Source organism: Spea bombifrons, chromosome 4 (assembly GCF_027358695.1).
Source record: "Spea bombifrons isolate aSpeBom1 chromosome 4, aSpeBom1.2.pri, whole genome shotgun sequence".
NCBI classification, from domain to species: Eukaryota; Metazoa; Chordata; class Amphibia; order Anura; family Pelobatidae; genus Spea; species Spea bombifrons.
The window spans coordinates 100,922,480-100,944,042 of NC_071090.1; the positions used below are offsets into that span (position 1 = coordinate 100,922,480).

Genomic DNA, 21,563 nt, shown 5'->3' on the forward strand with positions numbered 1-21,563 from the left:
CAGAATAATTCACGTCAATAATTCAAATAAAAATAACACATTTGCCATAATACTGAACTACTACAAAAACCGCAAAATCAGTTTGTTTCTTGACAGTTTTCCTTCTTAAATGATACATGCGCGATGAGTTCTGTAGGTTGGAGGAGGCCCGTGATGTGTGCTGCATTAATGCAGCGAGACCGCAGTGAGAGTCGGGGGAAAGCATGATTGAGTGTGTTATCCTAAGACTGCAATAAATGAACACGACTTTATGGTCAATACATTTTAATTCATTAAATGAAGAAAAATGCACAATTCCAGATAAAGATATTTATATACAGGGAGCGAGAGACGCGCCGAGCTTCACGCCATTAATCCACCACCTGCCGAATATTTCCAGAGATTAACACTTTCCAGTCTGCTATCTATTCCACCCTCTCTTAGCAGACGACCCCTGCAAACCCTTATAGATTGTGAAGCGTTAAAGCACTCAATAGCAGAAACTTGCCTTGCACACTTTATATATACACACAAACCCTCACACACACACACATATATATACATATATTTATAAAAACAAATTAAAGTGCTTGTACCCCATGTTATTTATCTTGATCCCCTTACACTAAACTCAACACAAACAAAAAAAATTATCACATTGAGATTTAACAAACATAAAAAAGTGTGTAATTGTGTGGGTTTGTTTCCTAATCCACATTCCATTTTCCTGCCTCTCCCTTTTATAATTTTTTTTGTCATTCTTCTACATTTCTCATCAACTTACCCATCCCTTGACCCCTTTTTTTCCCCTCTTTGGGTCCCTTTGCAAATTTACAAGTAGAGCTTTTTCCTATACTTTTGGTTTTTCCACAACTCCTTCCGCCTGGGAGAGTTAACTTGTTTTAAGGAGAAGGTTAAGTGATTGTAAATAGTATGTTACATCTTTTCAGTCCGCTTTAAGATCCTCTCCGTTGGTCCACTTGTTACATTTTGCTTCCCGCACATTCTTGGCTATGGAATATCAGCCGCAACAGTCCATCTTAATCAGAGGAGGGGAGAGATTTCCCGTACTCTTCAGGGGGCGATTGTAGAGTAAACAACGGTTAGGAGTACATACAGAAGAGAAGCTTGGAGCTGAGGAACGCCAGAAGAGTCCTCCTGTGTCCTCACATGAGCCGTGTCATTATAGTTTAGCTGGGACTGCAAAAGAAGAAAGATTATAACAGTGATTAGAGTCGTACTGCGACCCCACTGAGTTCAGCTCATGATTGTCATTGAAGTAAAAAAAAAATGATACTTTTTGCCCCATAGGAACCATGCCCCCCAAGCCAGAGTTTCCTTAGGGAGTTACATTACATCACCATGACCTTTATGTCACATAATATGATGTTTATGTGTATTGCGTGCATCTTAACCAGTGGTGTATTTTACTCTTAGACGGAAGGTCTGGAGTGGCAGCTTGTCCTCTGGTGCAAAACAGGGACCAGATTGCCCTGTTGGGTGGTCAGGCTTCTCAGGGCATTACTGCACAATGGACAGGTTAGAAGGGAGATCTCCGATCTCCTGAAATGCCTTCCTAGCAGTCTGTACCCAGCTCTGTATGTCTTTTTGGTATTATATGCTGGCCTCCAGTAGAATGGACCTCAGACGCAGAGGCAGGCATGGTGGGAGCACTGTCCTGGGCCTAGGTCAATCCCTACATAAGTGCACCATTAGTGGCACCTCCCGCGACCAAATATTTGAAGTTTTCACGCTACTCAGAATCCCTTTGGTAGGTTTTGTGAGAACTAACAAAGTTATTCATGAACGCTCTTGCGGTAAGAAAGCTTTACTTTTCACCCTGTTCTAATTGTAATAATACACAATTGCTTTACACTCTACGAAAGTATAGCGGAAGAACCCCCAGACATAATTCCTATCTAGCAGATGAGACAGAAGTATTGTGAGTTCCCAAAATGGGAGAAAAGCCATTAAATGGAGTCATTCATTAAGCAAAATTGATTGACTGCATCAGTACTTGAGTTTTCACTTATCAGTGATTAAAAAAATATTCAGTCTACTCTGCCTAACCACTTAAACACTTGTTCTTGAGCGATGGACGGGCACCAAGACGAGTGTGATTGAGGTACTCAAATTAACCCTGCGTCCCATCGTAGTAATGGCCTTGTTGATACTGTACCTCTGAGACACAGATTGTAAACTCCGGCAAGCTGGCATTCTTCATGTCCTATGATTACAAATAGCATAGATTAACCTATTAATGCCCTTCGGTCACCAGTCTCTAATAATCTCCCCCGAGCCACGGCTTTATGCTGTACAACAGGAGGGATGGATTTCCCTTTAGGGTAGATTAACAGATTTACAAGGGCGCTTTCTCACACGAGGTGGGTTGTGACACAGAATGGTGTCAGGGCATTGGAAGAGACATACACTACACCCACCCCAAAAGGTTAAGGTATTGGCCTACCGCGGCGGTCCATAGATGGGGGATGTACCCATTCAAATCATTTAATAGATGACATTAACCAACATGTTTTAATGATCAGTGCTACTCATATATACCAAAAATTCAAATGGCCCAAGAGGGGCACTTGATGTAGAAAATGTGACCCTCCTGTCAATCCCTTCCCAGCTGCTGGCATTGGCACACCTGCCCAACAGGCATCCACAGTACTGGCGTTTACAGTATGCCATTGGGTTCACTCTTCAAAAGCACCAGAAGAGCATATTCATAATGTGGGTGAGATGTGAAAGGGTCTCACCTGTAAAAAAGTGCATATGTTCGGATGAGCCTCATACTGGCTGTTGCTGTCACTTTGATTGTCGGGGAGTAGGGGTCTCCTGTCTGTTCTGGGTGAGAGGGTGGTGCGGGGAGTTCTGGGGGGACTCTGCGTATGCACAATGTCAGAGGCATTCCCAAAAGCATAAATAGCGTTTTCTGAAAAGAGTTATAAATTAGTAAATGAGTATAAACGAAGGTTAAACTCTATACTGACTGCTACAAATTCACTACCACACACACACACACACACACACACACACACACACACACACACACACACACACACACACACACACACACACACACACACACACACACACACACACACAGGAGATATACATGGCAAGACATTCTGGGCCATAGTTCTAAATGTGGAGCAACCACCATGGCCACCAACAAAATGTTCCCACTCCAGAGGGAAATAATTCAATGCATACGTTACAATTTGTGAAGTGCTGATCAGTCACATTCACCTCCTCTCCCTATTATAACATGTACCTTTGTTCTAGAACCGATTGATTCCATCTTGGGCTCTATTCCATAAATGGTGATCTCCTACATGTTCCTTGTGCATATTAAGTTGACTTTGGGTCTACCATAGATCACTCATTCTCCCTAGGTTCCATTCAAACATTAAATGCCTTCACAAAACATGCTGTATGATCACCACCAATGGTCCATTTGCAGGTCAGGGAAACAATTTAGTTGATAGGTGGTCTCTATCAATGACTCCCCCATCCATGTCATAGCCCACATAGTAGGTACTTCCTGTCATCCTTGTGGTCTTCCCCATCTACACCCTTTTCAGCCAGTTGTGTCCTCCTTTACTCATGTTAATGTAACCCTCACTTACTCAGACAACGGTTATCAGTGAATGTCTCGAGGTATCTCTGACAGAGAGTCTCCTGGACTCCACTACCGTTGCACGTACACCAGGGTGCCACAGACAGCGAGTGCGGGTCGGAGTCGAGAAAGTTCAAGGCCACATCAAAACCTATGGAGAATGACAAATAGTATTATGTATAACAATAAAAAGACCTTGATATCAGCACGCAATACCTAGTAATACCTAAGACTTGAGAGACAACAGAAGATATAAGGGGGATTCCATGTAGCCTACACATCTTTGTGTGAAGGAAGGGTTTGTTGGTTGTGGGGTCCAAGGCAAACCCCATGTTACATCAGAAACTTGCAAAGGATACATAACGGGGATAATACAAATTCGATTCTTATAGCAAAAATTGTATTACATATTGACAAAAAAACCGACGTATCTGAGCACCAAGGAAAGCAGCTGTTATCTAATTAGCACGCTCTATTGGTGTAGCAATCTCTTGAATACCCAACAGCTGCATAATTTCACTAAGTGAGGAGAAATCATTACAAGCCGCAACAATATAGATTTTCAAAATGGCATCAGTACTCACCAATCAGTCCTGCGTATGCCCCCAGGCAGGCAGGGTAATTCTCCTGAACACAACCACTCACAGACTGAGGTGAGCTTTGACAGCTGGTAACAAAATCTGCCAGTCTGGATCTGTACGTTAAAAAGATGAATGTCAGTAACAGAATGCGAAGGAATTAGGGATTCTTAGGGATCTTGAGAAAGATTCTGTACCAGGAGAAGATGCATCTGGAGGGCACGTGTACAAATCCTTCTGCCACCTTCACCTTGGTCCTCTAACCTGTCCAATTTATCCCCTTCCATACAGCGTGATTACCTGTATGGCGAGGAGGGGTGAGTGGTGCGGATCACCATGGTTTACCTCTGTTGCCCATCTTCCACCAACAATGACAGCGTGCCATTAACGACAACTAGAGCTGCCCGGGAAGCAATATACAGAGGGGCCCATAGTAGCCCGGGCATGGTCCCTTTGCCACCTCTTTAGGACTGCCACTGGAGCCTTAATAGCCAGTAACTCCATGTGACGGCTAAATATAAATCCCAATGATCCTCACACTGTGTTTGGCTTAATATAGAATGGCTGAGGTTTATGAGATGTATTTAAGCGTGTTGCTTTTCTGCCGGCATTATGCATACACAAGGGTGCTGTCGTGCAGCAGGAAGGGTCAGGAAGCTCAAAGATCCACCTCCAGCTGGCTCTCAGGGCAGCAGATGGGAGAAGGTTAAGGGGAATGCTTTCTACATCTCCCTTATCCCACTTGCCACCTTTTGTGGCCTTGGCAGTTTATGGGGCTTGAAAGTTGCTCTTCAGACCAACGCTATGCTGCCCCTAAATCTGTGGCTGAAATTCTAGAAATTACGCTATTAAGCTTGGCAGGGTCAGCAGTTTTTAATTCAGTGCCAAAACTCCAGAAAGAGAGAGGAGCAGAGACACAGACTATAAGAAGAGGCGCATGCACACGCTGCGGCTCCATACATTGTGTTACCTGCACACCGGGTCCTGTCGGCAGCTTGCCCACATCTCCAAACAGTTAGGCATCTCCGGACGTACAAACGAGCAGTCCGGCACCGCAGTCTGCCGGCGACGCTCTGCACAGGGCTTATCTCGACAGGGGCAGAATAGAAGGGGGTAAGAAAGGTTCATGGGGACGCGTTCGATAAAGGTACGCAGGGCTTTGAGGCACTTGCGTCGAGCGCATGTCCTATCTCCAGAAAGGCAGGTTGAGATATAGCTTGAGCGGAATTTCTTGCATACGTCGTTCACATTGCAGAACTTGGCGGCATCCAGGCAGGCATTCTTTTTGGAAGAGTTTGGCTCTGTGCCTATTATCAGAAATAAGAGTAACTGATTACATTGCTCCACCACTCGCTCCAAGAACATTTATTGATACTATCGCTAACTAACTTTACTTTACGGAGAGCGTGGTGGATGAGTGAAACCACCTCCCCGCAGAAGTGGTAGAGGTCAATACAATTTAAACATAGACGGAATAGACATGGATAGTCTGGATGCACTCTCAAGAGTTTTCGAGGAGCCCCCAGCCAAACTTGAAAATCCCACAGGCTCTATCGTATTAAGTCATTAATTTAATGGAGCTTGGCTCACAGCCCGTGCTTTTCTGTTGTATACAAACCCACGTATTACAATGTTGTACATAATAGGGACATTTGAGTTAAGATATTTATCTTTCAGTGTGCATACTAGGCCATGTCTCCATCAGGGTCGCCATCAAAAATGTCTCTAATGAGCACATTGAGCTCCCTATGACCCACACCTGGTGAGCTGCCAGTCCTCAAGGGCCACGCCACAAACAGTCTGGGAAATATGTGTATAGTTGCCTGAAAACATGTAATTCAATACATTTTTAATCTAGAAGCCTAAACCCAAGCTGAGTTACATAAAGACTTTGTCCTGTTTATGGCCCTCGAGCACTGGGTCATACATTGTATTCTAGAGCAAAGTGGTGCCATCCCCATAGCAACCAGTGGTACTTTCCTGCCAATTGCTCCACTTTTGTCATTTTGCACCAGAATCTTTTGGCACGACTCTATTTGATCTACTCACCACCTCCATGAATATAAACGGAGATATCTCCCAAATGGCACCGGCAGTGCAATCTCTTACTCAGAGCACCATGATTACAATCATCTATTGAATGTTGGGCTCACTCACTCAAGTTAATCTTGAGTTCCAAAATGTGTTGGCCCACAGATGCTTCACACTGAGCTCTCTCTCATGCCAGCGTGATGAGCAATGACAAGGAGAACCTACCACAATGACCTTTCTGTTGCACCCATCATGCTGATCCAACTCACAAGCACAGCTCGTTGAGCTAATTCACAGTACAATAAACGATCTAATCAAATTACTAAGTTATTTGTGAGTCACGGGACACAGAGCTCTCTCTGTTCACAATATGCCACCCACGGCCGATCGGTCATCCGCAGAGCACAGCTCTGTGTCCCGCGTAGTGACAAACAGTCCCTCTCTGCTTTTCTGTGTCACCTTGAGTTTCTAACTCACCGGAGTTGTTTGAAGCCAGACGGACGATATCAGATAGGCGCAGGTTTACTGGCTCATACGGTGATGCTTCATAAAACTCGTCACCTGAAGGGGAAGACATGCAGAGTCTGAGTAAGTGGTGTAGGTAATCCACAAAGCACATCATTCTCTTCTGTCCATTTACCGTACCAAAGCATCCCTACCACTCTTCTCAAATCTCTCCCTTCACTCCCAATTCACTGCCGCCATCTCCTGTGCACCAACTGGCCCCCATCACTGTCTTTCACTAATACAGTCAAACTATAACGTTCTACAAGGCACACTTGTTCGATATTAGCCTCTACCTATCTTCTGTCCTCTACCTGACCATTGTCTTCAATGTGCCAGTATTCTACCATTTTCCAGTCTAATCACAACTAGACACCATTGTTTAACGCACTCTTGCTCTGCCTACATCTATCTCATATCTTGCATATCTCATCTGGCACGTTTACATTATCCTGGTTCTCCCTCTAGTAGCCTCTTGCCATTAACCTCTTTTTGCCATCACTATGAACTTTCACTTACAAACTACATCTCATAAACATGTATTATGCAGCATTTTCTCTTGGAGCTATATAGTTAAGTTACTTTAGCAATGAAGCACTAGTTAAAACCCGCCACTGATAATTGGTGGTTTGTGCATTGACCAGATTCATCATAATGGGCAAGAACAGAGACTGATAATCAATGCTGCGAGTTAACAGAGAAGAGGTCTCGGCGCTCCTACATTGACTGAATTGGTCATTTAGTAGGAGCTACATTATCTTCATAGTGTCCTGAAAGATATTCCAGATATGCAATTAGGGATGAACAAATTTAGCAGTCACATACAGCATTCTTGGAAGCCATGGCAATTAAAAGCATGTTATTTGACAGTTAACAAAGGTATAATTATAATTTGATATTCTCTTAAGTAACCCAAACTCTTTTGTACCTCCACAATCTCTATTGCCAACCATCCCCTAGTTGGCATTCATTACATGAGGGCCATTCCAATAGCACAACACTGATGACATGTTCTAGATCTTTAAGTGAAACACTAAGGTGCCTGACCAGCACTACAGCTTCTACTCTGCGGTGAGTAAGCAGTGTTACTCATTCTCGATGCTCTTCTCTAATTGCATAATGCACGCCCAACATGTCCTCTTGATCTAGAGGTGACTGAGCCACCTACCGTGACTCAATGACTCAATGGCGCCACAGTACCAACACCACCTTAAAGTTCTAATATCCTTAATGTCAGTCTATCCTATGTTCTCTCATCGGTGCCACTTACACTATGCCTCCATCTCCACCAAACCATTTCCATGGATCCGTTTTCTTAATTCCAAATCCAGTACCACTCCAAAGCTTTGTAACACAGCTAAGCTAAGACTTTCTTACCCTCTGCCAGGCCAGCACGAATGCCCCAATACACCTGGAGACACTGCAGTTCCTTCTTCATGCCATGGTGGCAGCGACACAGGTGGAGAGCGCTGTCACGTACCACCTCCTGGGCGTTCCTGCACTCCAGGCTGGACAGCAGAGTGTCTCGGTCTCTGCCTGCCAGGCACTGGCGCAGTGTGCGGTACCGTGAGCTGCACGATGAGTCTGAGTTGCACTGCTCACTGGCATTGACACAGTCACTTTGCGATGACCACAAAAGAGGAGCAGACCCATAGAGAGAAAGCGTTGTTTGAGCTGAGGAGAGAGAAGTAAAAATGGGAGAAAAATCAATATGTGATTGTATCAATAGCATAAACCAAAACAGAGAGCAGAAGTCCTACTGTAGAGTTTATGAATGAGCGCTGGGTTAAGGCACGAAACGCTCAAGTATTTGTTTGTTTTGTTACCCCCTGGGCTTTGAATATACTCTTCAATTCACTGCATAATTATCATAATACATTTCCACGAGGACTGAAAGAGTGCCTGTTTGATTTTTTCTTTGGACTATAATTTAAGCGTCTTCTTGCAGCGGCAATTCCAATCTCCAATCTAACGCTTACAGCATTCTTTTAGTAGTGACCCATCTCATTCATATGTCCCTGACTTCAGCCTCTTTTTAATGTTTATCCTCCACCACACCCAAGTTTTTTTAATAACTTTCTTTATTATACGGAGAAGACAGGCATATAATAAAATAGCAAGATAACAATGACGTATCAATAGGCACCAGACCCAAGTTTAATGGCTACCCTCTTCACCTCATTGCCCAAACTCTCTCCCGTTAGTAGACTTGCCCCAAGACAACCTATTCTACTGGCTTGACAGAGGGGTAAACATGCTGGAAGCAGCAAGACCCTAACTCCGCCAAGGACTGGTTAGGGTTTAAGTCTTTACGTTGGAAACATTGGCCAAACAGCTCTTCTCTTCCATTAAGTCCGGTGTTTCAGACGCTCCGCATTTCTTTTTTGACCCCTAGTGTCTAGTGAACATTTCAAGAGACAGGTTCCATCCATGCCCCCAAAGAGGGCCATGCTCCATCACAACGGCTGATGGCGGGGGCAACTAGCAAGCAGGAAAGGGGGATTTGTGTCAATAAAGCACAGGTCTTCTATCAGGGATCAGACTTGTGGCATGAGGGTTGAACTTGTGAAAAGGGCTCATATAGACGGATGAGCAGCATCCATAACCCCTTCAGTGTATCTGAACTTTGCTAGGGCTCAGAAGAATCTTAGTTCTCTGATAGTTTCATGTTTCCTTCGGCCTTAAAACAGTATTCCTCCCCCTCCGTTCACCAAGACAGTGGCACACGCTTTAAGGCTACTGAGGGGACTGAATTCAATTTGGTAAATGTACTAATTCAGCATCTAGAGAAACTGCTTCATCAGTTACCCAGGGAAGAGGGGGTGGACAGCAGAACAAAGGGGTTACAGAATTAGGACACGGAAGGTAGGAACATAGAATGAGGGGGGATAGAGAAATTCTAAAGAGAGGGTAGTCATCTCAGGCATTAAAACCGTGCCCAGGAGAAGGGAGGGAGACCAGATTTAATGAAGGGGAAGAAGTATCCAGTGAGCAGAGATAATGAGATTCTAGATCTGGAACAGTTGTGGAGTCGTAGAAATCCAAACGGGAAGAAATCTATATTTAATGGGGGGAGCGTACCACCTGAACAATAAAAAACTTAAAATAGGGAGCAGAGATTAGGGATAAGTGGTCTATGGAAAGGAGAGAAAAATACAAGCACACAGATGGCATCAGATTTCAGAAAAGGAACAGGAGTCTTGTGTTTGGGAGAAATAATTTAGAGAAAGTGTGAGAATAGCTGATAACCAGGAACCAGGAACAAAGTATGCATTAGTTTAGTGTAATAATAAGTTACCATAAATGGTTTCCAGAAATGCTTATTACAGGTAATTTACTTGGGAAAAAAATACTATCCAGCACATCTAAGGTCAATGAAAAAATGCTCTGCGGATCTAATTCCGTTAACCTTTACTGCAAAAAAAAAATCTTCCATTACAAAGGATCTATGCTGACCATTCATTGAGATCCTCGGTGGAGAACTTTGCAGAGCACCCTCTATTCTGCAGAACATTGCTCAGTGAGTCCATATGACTGCGGAGCATGGATGGTCTGATTAGTGGGAAGCAGAGCATAGCCTTTGTGCTCTGCGCTGGTTCCTAACGAAGTCCTTTGGGGGCTCAGAGTTCTGAGAGAGAGAATGAGGGCAGCGGCGGGACAGATGTGGGACAGCTCAAGAAATTGGAAAGGCTCACGATGATGGGGACATCAAAGGTGACTTTCATTTGCATGTGCTGGGGAAACGCAAACCTGCAATGCATAAATACGTAGCTGGAGACAGACATGCCAAGAGTTTCTTTGTACATACGGACACATATGTCTCTCACATGTCCCCCTTACCCAGGAAAAACACTGATCATGCTACTCCAGCTACCAAATATTTCCCAATATCACAGGAGGCATCTTTAGGTTTTTAGGAGCTATTAACTATTATTATTATTACATAATATTTATAATTATAGTTTGGTGGCCCATTTTGTGTTTCTTGATGTAATACCTGATATCAGACTTGCATTGGTGTCTCTCCCATAGATCAGCATGGATCCTATGTAGCTCATTCATTCGCAAATGTGGCAGTACCATTTGAAAGTGTTGAAAGGTGGCAAAACGGCAGCTGTCCAGGTACACAAAGATATCCCATTTGCTAACCCCCAACCTTCTGGGAATTTCTCTGCTGACTTAGTGTGATGGGAGTGGACTTCTCAAAGCGGCTGAAGGGTTGCAGATTGGACATCCCTGCTCTGGTGGTTTTCATCTTCTAACTGTTATTGACAGCAATAACTACGATGTCTAATTTACATCTAATATAGATGACTACACATGCCAGATACTTTAGAAACATTTGGAATGAGAACAAAACTGCATCTCATTTTAGTAATGTCAGGCATACTTGGCAAATGTATTTAAAATATACTTAGGTTGTAAGCTCCACTCCCAATGTATTCAACCCCACTGTATCCCTATCATAATCTGTATGGCTACTGTGCTTACTGTACTTACTGTATGATGTTTTGCCACCTTTCAACACTCACAGCATTATTTATGTACTCATCACTTCAGCTGTAGGAGGGTGAGGCAGAAAATGGTACTGCCACATATGCGAATGAATGAGCTACATAGGATCCCTGCTGATCTATGGGAGAGACACCAATGCTGAGATCAGGTATCAAGAAACACAAGATGGGCCACCGAACTATAATTATAAATATTATATAATAATAATAATCATAGTTAATGTTTTAAATTAGGGCTCCTCAAAACCTAAAGATGCCTCCTGTGATATTGGGAAATATTTGGTAGCTGGAGTAGCATGATCAGTGTTTTTCCTGGGTAAGAGGGACATGTGAGAGACATATATGTCTGTATGTACAAAGAAACTCTTGTCCCATCTCACACAGCATCATTCAGGCCAGAAGAGCAAAGTGAAAGTTATGGGTTTTTTTAAGTCAGGCTAACAAAGCATCACATTAATTAGTAATACTACCGGAGCCATCTTTCTCAAGTATAAGCATTGCTTTCCAGCTGAAGACCACCAACTTCTGAAATTCCATACATCCATACATTAAATTAAAATTATATAGCCCTATTTACAATGAAGGGAGATTGCAAATATAAGACAAATCAGTACAGGAGGAGAAGAGGGTACAGTCTAGGAGATTGGGGGGGCACTACAGAAGATGAGTGTCTACTTAGGCAAGGATCATTTTGTAGTAGTGAAAGTCACATGCAGAAGTCAGTGGCTTATTAACGGAAATATAAAAAGTGATGGTAGATAAGAACCATTCGGCCCATCTAGGCTGCCCAACATCTCAACTGCCCAACTCGGGGGGGGGGGGGAGACATGGTTTTCAGCTATGGTGGGGTTATTGTGAGAGGAGATAAAGGAGAAAAGAGATGAGTAGGGAAAGAAGGAGAGAATCACAATAGACAGCTAGTAAGAGATAATACTTAAACAGAGCATGTGGTAATTCCAATGGGACATGGTGTTTTAGTTTCATAGGTTTCCCATCCAGGTTAACTCCAGTATTGTCCATCTCTCCACTTGCGATGAGTGAACTATAGAATTGCACCAAGCGTTGTTTGTACCAAGCAGGGTAGTCGATTACATCCAACAAGCAGATGTTTCATAACAAGGCTTCAACAATTAGAAAAAGGCTAAATGGGAGGCCACCTTGAGCTAACCACAGAAAGATGCAGGATGGAGGGCACGCCAAGCCAAAAAAAGGCTGAATGAATGTAACAAGGGGTTCAGGAGTGGATTAGTGGCATTGGGGACATCAAGGGACGGTATATTTTTGATATAGTATAGTGACACGTGCTGGGGCTGTATTATAGGTACAAAGTATATTCTGCCTATAGACTTTAATGGTGACACCAACAGCAGAGGGAATTGACCTTGCATCTATTATTTCCAATTATCCAGGCAGGTATACAGTGTAGCAAATGAATGGCAAGATCCAGCCGGAGAGTAATTACCGTACACACAAAATATTTTTCAGTAGAATTCGTAGATCTGCCAAAATGGCAGCACCCACTGAATTTGGCAACCTATGACTGAATTGGCTTCTACATCAAGTGACGATTTCTTGGCAATATTGTTACTAGACAATTACTGAATTAGCATACAAGGTGTTATATAGTGCCTGTGTGCTGTGTGTATATAGTTATATTGCTGTGTGTATTGTATAGTGTGTGTGTGTATATAGTAATATTGCTGTGTGTATTGTATAGTGTTTGTGTATATATAGTAATATTGCTGTGTGTATTGTATAGTGTTTGTGTGTATATAGTTATATTGCTGTGTGTATTGTATAGTGTTTGTGTGTATATAGTTATATTGCTGTGTGTATTGTATAGTGTTTGTGTATATATAGTAATATTGCTGTGTGTATTGTATAGTGTGTGTGTGTATATAGTTATATTGCTGGGTGTATTGTATAGTGTTTGTGAGTATATAGTTATATTGCTGTGTGTATTGTATAGTGTTTGTGTGTATATAGTTATATTGCTGTGTGTATTGTATAGTGTGTGTGTGTATATAGTTATATTGCTGTGTGTATTGTATAGTGTTTGTGTGTATATAGTTATATTGTTGTGTGTGTTTTATAGTGTGTGTGTATATAGTTATATTGCTGTGTGTATTGTATAGTGTGTGTGTATATAGTTATATTGTTGTGTGTATTGTATAGTGTTGTGTGTATATAGTTATATTGCTGTGTGTGTTGTATAGTGTTGTGTGTATATAGTAATATTGCTGTGTGTATTGTATAGTGTGTGTGTATATAGTTATATTGTTGTGTGTATTGTATAGTGTGTGTGTATATAGTTATATTGCTGTGTGTATTGTATAGTGTTTGTGTGTATATAGTTATATTGCTGTGTGTATTGTATAGTGTTTGTGTGTATATAGTTATATTGCTGTGTGTATTGTATAGTGTTTGTGTATATATAGTAATATTGCTGTGTGTATTGTATAGTGTGTGTGTGTATATAGTTATATTGCTGTGTGTATTGTATAGTGTGTGTGTATATAGTTATATTGCTGTGTGTATTGTATAGTGTTTGTGTGTATATAGTTATATTGCTGTGTGTATTGTATAGTGTGTTGTGTGTATATAGTTATATTGCTGTGTGTATTGTATAGTGTTTGTGTGTATATAGTTATATTGCTGTGTGTATTGTATAGTGTTTGTGTGTATATAGTTATATTGCTGTGTGTATTGTATAGTGTTTGTGTGTATATAGTTATATTGCTGCGTGTATTGTATAGTGTTTGTGTGTATATAGTTATATTGCTGCGTGTATTGTATAGTGTTTGTGTGTATATAGTTATATTGCTGCGTGTATTGTATAGTGTTTGTGTGTATATAGTTATATTGCTGTGTGTATTGTATAGTGTGTGTGTGTATATAGTTATATTGTTGTGTGTATTGTATAGTGTTGTGTGTATATAGTAATATTGCTGTGTGTATTGTATAGTGTTTGTGTGTATATAGTTATATTGCTGTGTGTATTGTATAGTGTTTGTGTGTATATAGTTATATTGCTGCGTGTATTGTATAGTGTTTGTGTGTATATAGTTATATTGCTGCGTGTATTGTATAGTGTTTGTGTGTATATAGTTATATTGCTGTGTGTATTGTATAGTGTTTGTGTGTATATAGTTATATTGTTGTGTGTATATAGTGTTAGATGTGTGTATATAGTTACATTGCTATGGGTATAGTACATTCACGTGTGTTGTGTAAGAATTGTTAATGTTTATATGCAGGATCACCCTTAGTGCCAGGCAACTGCTTGAGGCACCAAGATTGAGGGGGCACCATCAGTCACCCATTATGTTTAGGTAGATATGTTGCCTACCAGGGGGGCTACGGAAGCTTCCACAAGGTATGGAGTTCGTCCAAAAAAGGTCCATACCTACACTGGGATTCTGAATTTTAAAAAAGCACATGGCCCATGCATAGGGGCAACAGGAAGGCATCATATGCCTCACAGCTCTCCTCATTCACACGACGGTAAAGATGGATTCTAACCTTCACAAAATGAATATAGCTCAATCCTAAAATATCCCACCCAACAAGAACAATAATCAGAAAGCTGAAAGGTCCTTTGTGCTATATGGACGCTCTAAGGGGGCCATCTTTACCAATTCAGGGTCATAAACATTATGGTCATTTAAGAAGCTGTTATTTCCCAAATTTTCCATGATGAATTTGAGAATAACGAACACGCCCGGACCAAATTAAATGCACATGAAGAATTCCGAGCGACTCCAGCCCAATCAATGTTTGTTTTTATATATGATTTGCGGGATTCTACTTCGTTTCTGTGGAACAGAACACGCTAAACGTGTTCACTTGATTCCTGTACAAAGGTGTGGGAGATCCAACATCTCTGCGTCCCGTTACCCCATCGACTGGTGATACTCATTATTATTTATTTATTTATATGGCACCATTATATTCCGCAGTTTTCCCGCCAGTTCTCCGTACTCCTGCAGTATGATGTCATACAGTAAACCAAAACGTGTAGCGTTAACCGTGGTCACCGGGTATATAGTTTACAAATAAAATACGTAGATATACAAGCATATAAAGTAGATTCTAGCCGGGCCGTGAGGGAACAACTATGACTGTATCGACAGGGTATTAGCGCTGGTTGATGAATAATACAGGCATAATATATTTCGGAAAGCGTTCTCTCCACCGCTAAGAAATGTGTTTAAAGCTTTTCTGTGCTGGCGTTCTCATCCCCTGGAGAGAGCAAATGCTGTTTTTCCCAAGTTAAAACAGGATTTTTGGCAGGTGAATCTCATTAAACCTTCTTCCTATCTTAACCACTTAATTCACTGTGCTGCATGACTCCGGTAAAGAAAGGAACTTTACCTCCCCGGTGTCACTCCCCGCAGCCGCGATGAATTCTGTATTCATATATGCCAAATCCCAGCTACTTTATCAAATGGCTGTTAAATTTGGCTTGGGTGCCTCCAAAGGCAAAAATAAAACAGAAGTAAAAGTTAGTAGAGGACTCATGAGAAGAAGTTGTGTGTCTACAAACATATAAAATCACAACAGTGTGTACCCACAATCTAGATTTTAAGGCTATTGCTGCCAATGGAGGGCATCAGGACAGGGATGTTATATTATTATTATTATTACTATTACTAATATATAATAATACCAATATATAACCAAGAAAAAAATAAGGAAAATACAGAAGAAAACTTGGAATGCGTTCAAACAATCCCAGATTACCTTCCAAGGTGCTTTTGCTAGGCAGACACACCTGGCTTATGAGCTCTTGTATACAAACAGAAGAAACCAACAAGTAACACAAGATCAACAAAGACCTTAACACACATCAAGACACGCATGCTAACACACACCCAGACATACCAACGCAGCTAGACATTCAACACTAACACACACCCAGCCATACCAACACACCCTGACATTCAGCACTAACACACCCATACACTCTAACACTAACATATACGCACACATCAACATACTCAAAGACACATGTTCAAACACTAACATACCCAGACACACACATACTAACATAGATTTTAGATGGTCACACTAAAATACCCCACACACTTTCACCAACATACCCAGACATACGCTAACAACCCAAACATGTTGTTTGTTCACACACTTAAATACCCACAGAGACACTAACAAGTCGAGACACTCACACTAACATTCCCAGACAAAGACATATGTCTACACTCTAACATACCCAAATAAGCTTGTTCACATGCTAACATACCCAGACATACAGATTTTCACTAAAATACCTAGAAACATACTTTCACTAACATACCCAGACACACGCTAACAAAGAAATGTTCACACACTAAAATATCCACACACGCTCACATTAACATACACAAAGAAACCTGATCACACACTAACATACCCAGACACACACACTAACATACCCAGACATACACTTACACATACCCTAAGACACACATACTTTCATACCCCGAGACACACACACTAACATACCCAGACATACACTTACACATACCCTAAGACACACATACTTTCATACCCCGAGACACACACACTAACATACCCAGACACACACTTACATACCCCGAGACACATGTTCACACCCTAACATATGGTGGTTGGGAGGGCGTCAGCTGCACAAATGTAAGAGTGGGTATTTGATGAAACATAATATCACGAGTTGCCTTTACTATGACCGGTCATTTAGAAACATCCAATTCAACACGAAGATTATTATCCAGAGCAGATGCTAGATATATAAACATTACCCAAATGACTGTACCAAGAGCTGTGTCTAAATGTCCTATATAACAATAAATCTCTACCAGAAAACTAAGCATAACATATTCACCACTGTTAAAGAAGAATAGGTTTTCTAAACACAGTATGAACTCGCTTGCCAACTGGTAGCCCCAAGCAGTGTGACCACAATTTCCAGCAGGATCTTCCTATCCCAAGAGCTTAGATACGAGTGTCCTCAGAGTTCTGCCATCCACCCAGGTTCTCACTGGGCTTGGATGAGACTGTCTGTGGAGTGAGAAGACAGATGTCCCCGCAGAGTTTTTCTCATTTAAGAGAGTCGAGTTGGCCCTTCATATTGCATAATGAATGCAGCAAACGGCATGTTTCCATGCAGCTCCAGCCAGTAAATTCCCCTCTGATTGCAAGGCATAAAACAATATACTCCAGAGAGATTTCCCCGCAGGAACTCGTGAATGTGTTGAGGAGAAGCTGTTTGGTAAAAAGGGGAGACTGATGCAAAATAATAAGTAAGGAGAATGGGACAACTGTGATGGGGTTATCAATAAACAAAGATCCAGAAATAGGAAGGCGGTAATAGAAATTGTATTGTGGCAGATGAGTCGACTCAGGTAGATGAGTCCACAAGAAGAAAAGGGTAATGATCAAGACAGAAAAAACGCAGGTCAGGAAGCCTTAATAAGAGAGCATAGAATCTTGGGGTTATTTGCTTCGTATACCACCTTTAGGGCATGCAGTTAGGGCATTCCTGCACATCCATGACTGCGGGATTACAACATTTACATATTATACATATTACATATTATACATATTATACATATTATAACAGAGACAGCCCTGGGGCTGCACACAATGACTCCTCACTGTTACCCCAAACCGTTTAACACGTTGAGCATCAGGGAATGAGAAACCTTCTCTAACATTATAGTGCCATATATATATATATATATATATATACATACATACATCTGCGGCACTTACAGGCTTAAATACCCCCTAACACTATATTAATGTCATGCAAGGCCACAAGTCACCTTAACCCTTTTAAGTTTGCATATAAATTCAATATTTTCTAATAAATCACAGTTATGTAATAACTGATACTTTGTACAGAGTGATATACATTGCAAAGTAATACAACTGTACATGCCACATTGTCACACACATAGAAACACAGTTGTTAAAAAACTACATATTACATGTCCAGTAAAACACACATATAACATATTCTGTAATACACACAAATAAATGTTATAGTGATCTGGAAACACTCCTATTATACCTATGCAGATGTACACTTCACATAACACACATGTAACATATACTCTAATACAGTCATATATCCATGTGTTCTAAATGTTTCATTTAAAGCACATGTTCACAAAATATAATACAAATGCACATTTAAATATGTATATTACAAGAATATATTGATATTATATTGATAGATAGATACAGTATATATATATATATATATATATATATAATAGATAAATATACATGTGTACATACAGCATATATATGTATATATAATATATATATACACATATATAATTCATATACACAAATTCTTAAGTATGTTGCACTTTGTTGACAGACGTGTTATATACTGTATACCATAACATAGATACAGGCAGACCCACATGTAATACATAATGTAATAGACTGCATATAATTTCATTTAGGTACCCCAGACAGACAACTTACATACATTGAGTAACAGAGATATACACACAGTAATGCATGTTAATGCTCATTCACAAGCCTCATGTATATTCAAACATAAGGGATTTCCACCAGATGATATATAATCAAGAGCGAAACAAGAACACAAACATTGCATCAACTGTAATACAAATAAATACAGACCCAAAACATTGTATGTACTTTGTAAACCATATTCACAGTGTATAAACTGTCATAAAAAGACGCACACAGACAATGCCCACAATATTCACCCAGACAGACACATTGCTTATATATTATATAGTGTACAAAAACCTATATTCTATATGTATTGTGATACGGATACACCCGGACCAACACCGTGAATACCCAAATGCAGGTACACCCAAGTTGCACACTGATACAGTCAATTCGAGAAGGTGGTAGATAAGTGGAGCAGTCTCCCAGTAGAAGTGGTGGCAATTAACACAGTAAGGATATTTAAACATGCATGGGAAAGTCATATGGTTATTCTGAATCTACATGAGACCAACAACTTATTAAGATCTGAGTCTTTAGGGGAGGGAAAACTAGACAGTCCTTATTTCTGCTAAATTCTATGGCCAGGACCCCACGGATTACTGAATCACATAGTGTAAATAGGTAAATTACTAGTAAATATTAACATTCTTAATAAAATTATAGACTCCCCCATAAATAATGTATATGAGAGAGAGAGAGAGAGAGAGAGAGTATTTTACTCATATAATATTTTAATATTAAATACTGCGCCTGTTGTATGTAGAGTGTAACAAAGTAGCCCAGACATTCTAAAGTGATCACACACTTTGCAGAAGTTATCATTACTTGATAATCCACTGATTAATACATAGAAACATAGAATCTGATGCAGATAAGAAGCATTCTGCCCATCCAGTTTACATTTCTTCATTGTAAATTAACAACTACAGCTTCTGCCAAGAGGCTGTTCCACTTATCTACCACCCTTTCCGTAAAGTAGTGTTACTCACCTAGGAAAAGCAGGCTGCAGGAAAAGTGAGGAATCAGAAGATTCATGTCTCCAGCTAAATCCACTTCAGTGCTGTCCTAATCCTAAATCCTAACCTTCCCCAGTGAAATCACAGACTGACTGACCCTGCTTGTGTGCTGGATCCTCTTTCAAACATCCTTCAGATGGGAAAATAGCTGATGGCAGGCAAATCCAGGAGCAAGATGCTGAGCTTTAACAATTGGAGAGAGGAGAGATACAGAGAGAGGAAGGGAGTGATGGAGAGAAGAGGGGATGAGTTTGTATCTTAGAGGGAGGTGTATAAGGAGCAAGGGGTAGATGTGAGAGGGTGGGGAGTGGGAACAGAGAGAGAGATGCTGGAGGGGGCAGGAGTGGGATGGCTGCTGTGAGAGGAGAGAGGGGTGCTGAGCAAAGAGTTAACAGGGCATTGGGATGAACTGGCTGTGCAGAGGGTCACGCTAGTACATATATGTATTATGTATGTACACAAAAATGTGCTCACAATACACCCTCTCTTAACCATATGAGTGTCTAAAAGTTTGTAGCCCCTTTAAGCACTTGAGGGGTTAAAGTACATGTATGAACCTGTTAAAGGTTATGATTTAGGTTCAGATAAATGCATATTGTCAGTACACACATATATGTACACATACATATACAGTATGTATATATATATATATATATATATATATATTATTAATGATTGATTTATATAGCACCTTCATTTTCCGCAGCCCTGTACACAACATGACATAATAAGTTTAATACACATAATAAGTATATTACACTGATCTGGAGAAAGAAACCCATATATGACACTCAAGGGTCTGTTGTGATATACTTAAAGTTTTAAGTCTTCACTGTTCATATGGGGAAGGGAGATCCGAAAGGAATTTTTGTCCGTATTAGCAGGGGTAGGCTCCATTTTGAGGACAAGTGGCACAAAAGACCCTTTCAAAGATCCTAGTGAATCACTTCGTGTTTCATGGCACATTGTGGTTTTACTGCATCTTCCTGTGTCGTGGAAGAAGGAGGGGGCAGGATCCAGAAAGACACAACACATGTCCTTGTGTTTGATTGTGACTTCTGTCAAACCACTGTGTCTGATTGTGACCTTTGTCGTCTCTATGTATATCACAGTGGCCCTTTCACCTTTACGTCTAAGTTTGATGGGCACCACCAATATAGGTGTGAGTTAGATCTTCGTCGGGCCTGTGGTGTTGGGTCTATATATATTATATCCTGGTGCAGCATGGGAAAACTCAACAAAATTCCATTCAGTCCATCTAGTCTGCCAGTTGTTCCTGATGTGTTCCTTGACATGTCACTCTCAGAAACATTGTGGCCTGGATGTTGGGCCTCCTGCTCTTCCATAGACAGGTATCTAGCACCAGCCCTTCCTAAATCCAGCATGCTTTGAAAAAATCAAGAACATCTTTTGTCCCAGAATCTCGGTGAGGTTGTTGTTGTCCCTCCAAGCAGGAGTGTTACCTATTATTGCCTTGATACTTTCACCACAACTACTTCTATCAGCTGGACTGATCTTGTAAAACCAAGGTACCAGATTACCTAAATGTGGGCCAACACTCAGCGATCTGTACGTTTAAGTTCAGAGACAAGGATATGGGGCGTCCTGATGTTTTACCTCCCTGTGGGCAGGGTGATGGCACAGATAAGCTGTTTGGGGGCACTGAGAGGCTGGAGCAAAGATGGCACAGGCAGGCTGTTTGTAGGCACTGATAAGCTGTTTGAGGGCAAAGGAGGTACTTACATGCTGTTTAGAGGCAAAGGTGGCACTGTAGGACATGTTAGGGGCAATTTTAGCATCAGTGCCCTGTGGTATCTCCCCGCTGACTGTGGCCTAGTTA

At 41.1% G+C, this 21,563-nt stretch overlaps 1 protein-coding gene across 1 annotated transcript; it reads right to left on the bottom strand.

Annotated features, from left to right (window-relative positions):
- Positions 1–247: 247 nt before the first annotated feature.
- Positions 248–19,900, bottom strand: GFRA2 (GDNF family receptor alpha 2). Its single transcript, XM_053465521.1, has 9 exons — positions 19,697–19,900; positions 8,095–8,391; positions 6,691–6,774; positions 5,153–5,489; positions 4,189–4,298; positions 3,615–3,755; positions 2,742–2,917; positions 2,159–2,206; positions 248–1,179 (listed from the first exon to the last, which is right to left on the bottom strand). The coding sequence occupies exons 1-9, from the start codon at positions 19,740–19,742 to the stop codon at positions 1,054–1,056; spliced, it is 1,365 nt and encodes a 454-aa protein (XP_053321496.1). The 5' UTR covers positions 19,743–19,900; the 3' UTR covers positions 248–1,053.
- Between the last annotated feature and the right edge of the window lie 1,663 nt (positions 19,901–21,563).

Coding starts and splice junctions, on each gene's coding strand:
- GFRA2 (XM_053465521.1), bottom strand. CDS start 19,742: ATGAATCTTCTGATTCCTCACTTTTCCTGCAGCCTGCTTTTCCTAG. Junction 5,490..6,690: donor TCTGGCTTCAAACAACTCCG/GTGAGTTAGAAA, acceptor TTCTGATAATAG/GCACAGAGCCAAACTCTTCC. Junction 4,299..5,152: donor CGACAGGACCCGGTGTGCAG/GTAACACAATGT, acceptor TTTAACGTACAG/ATCCAGACTGGCAGATTTTG.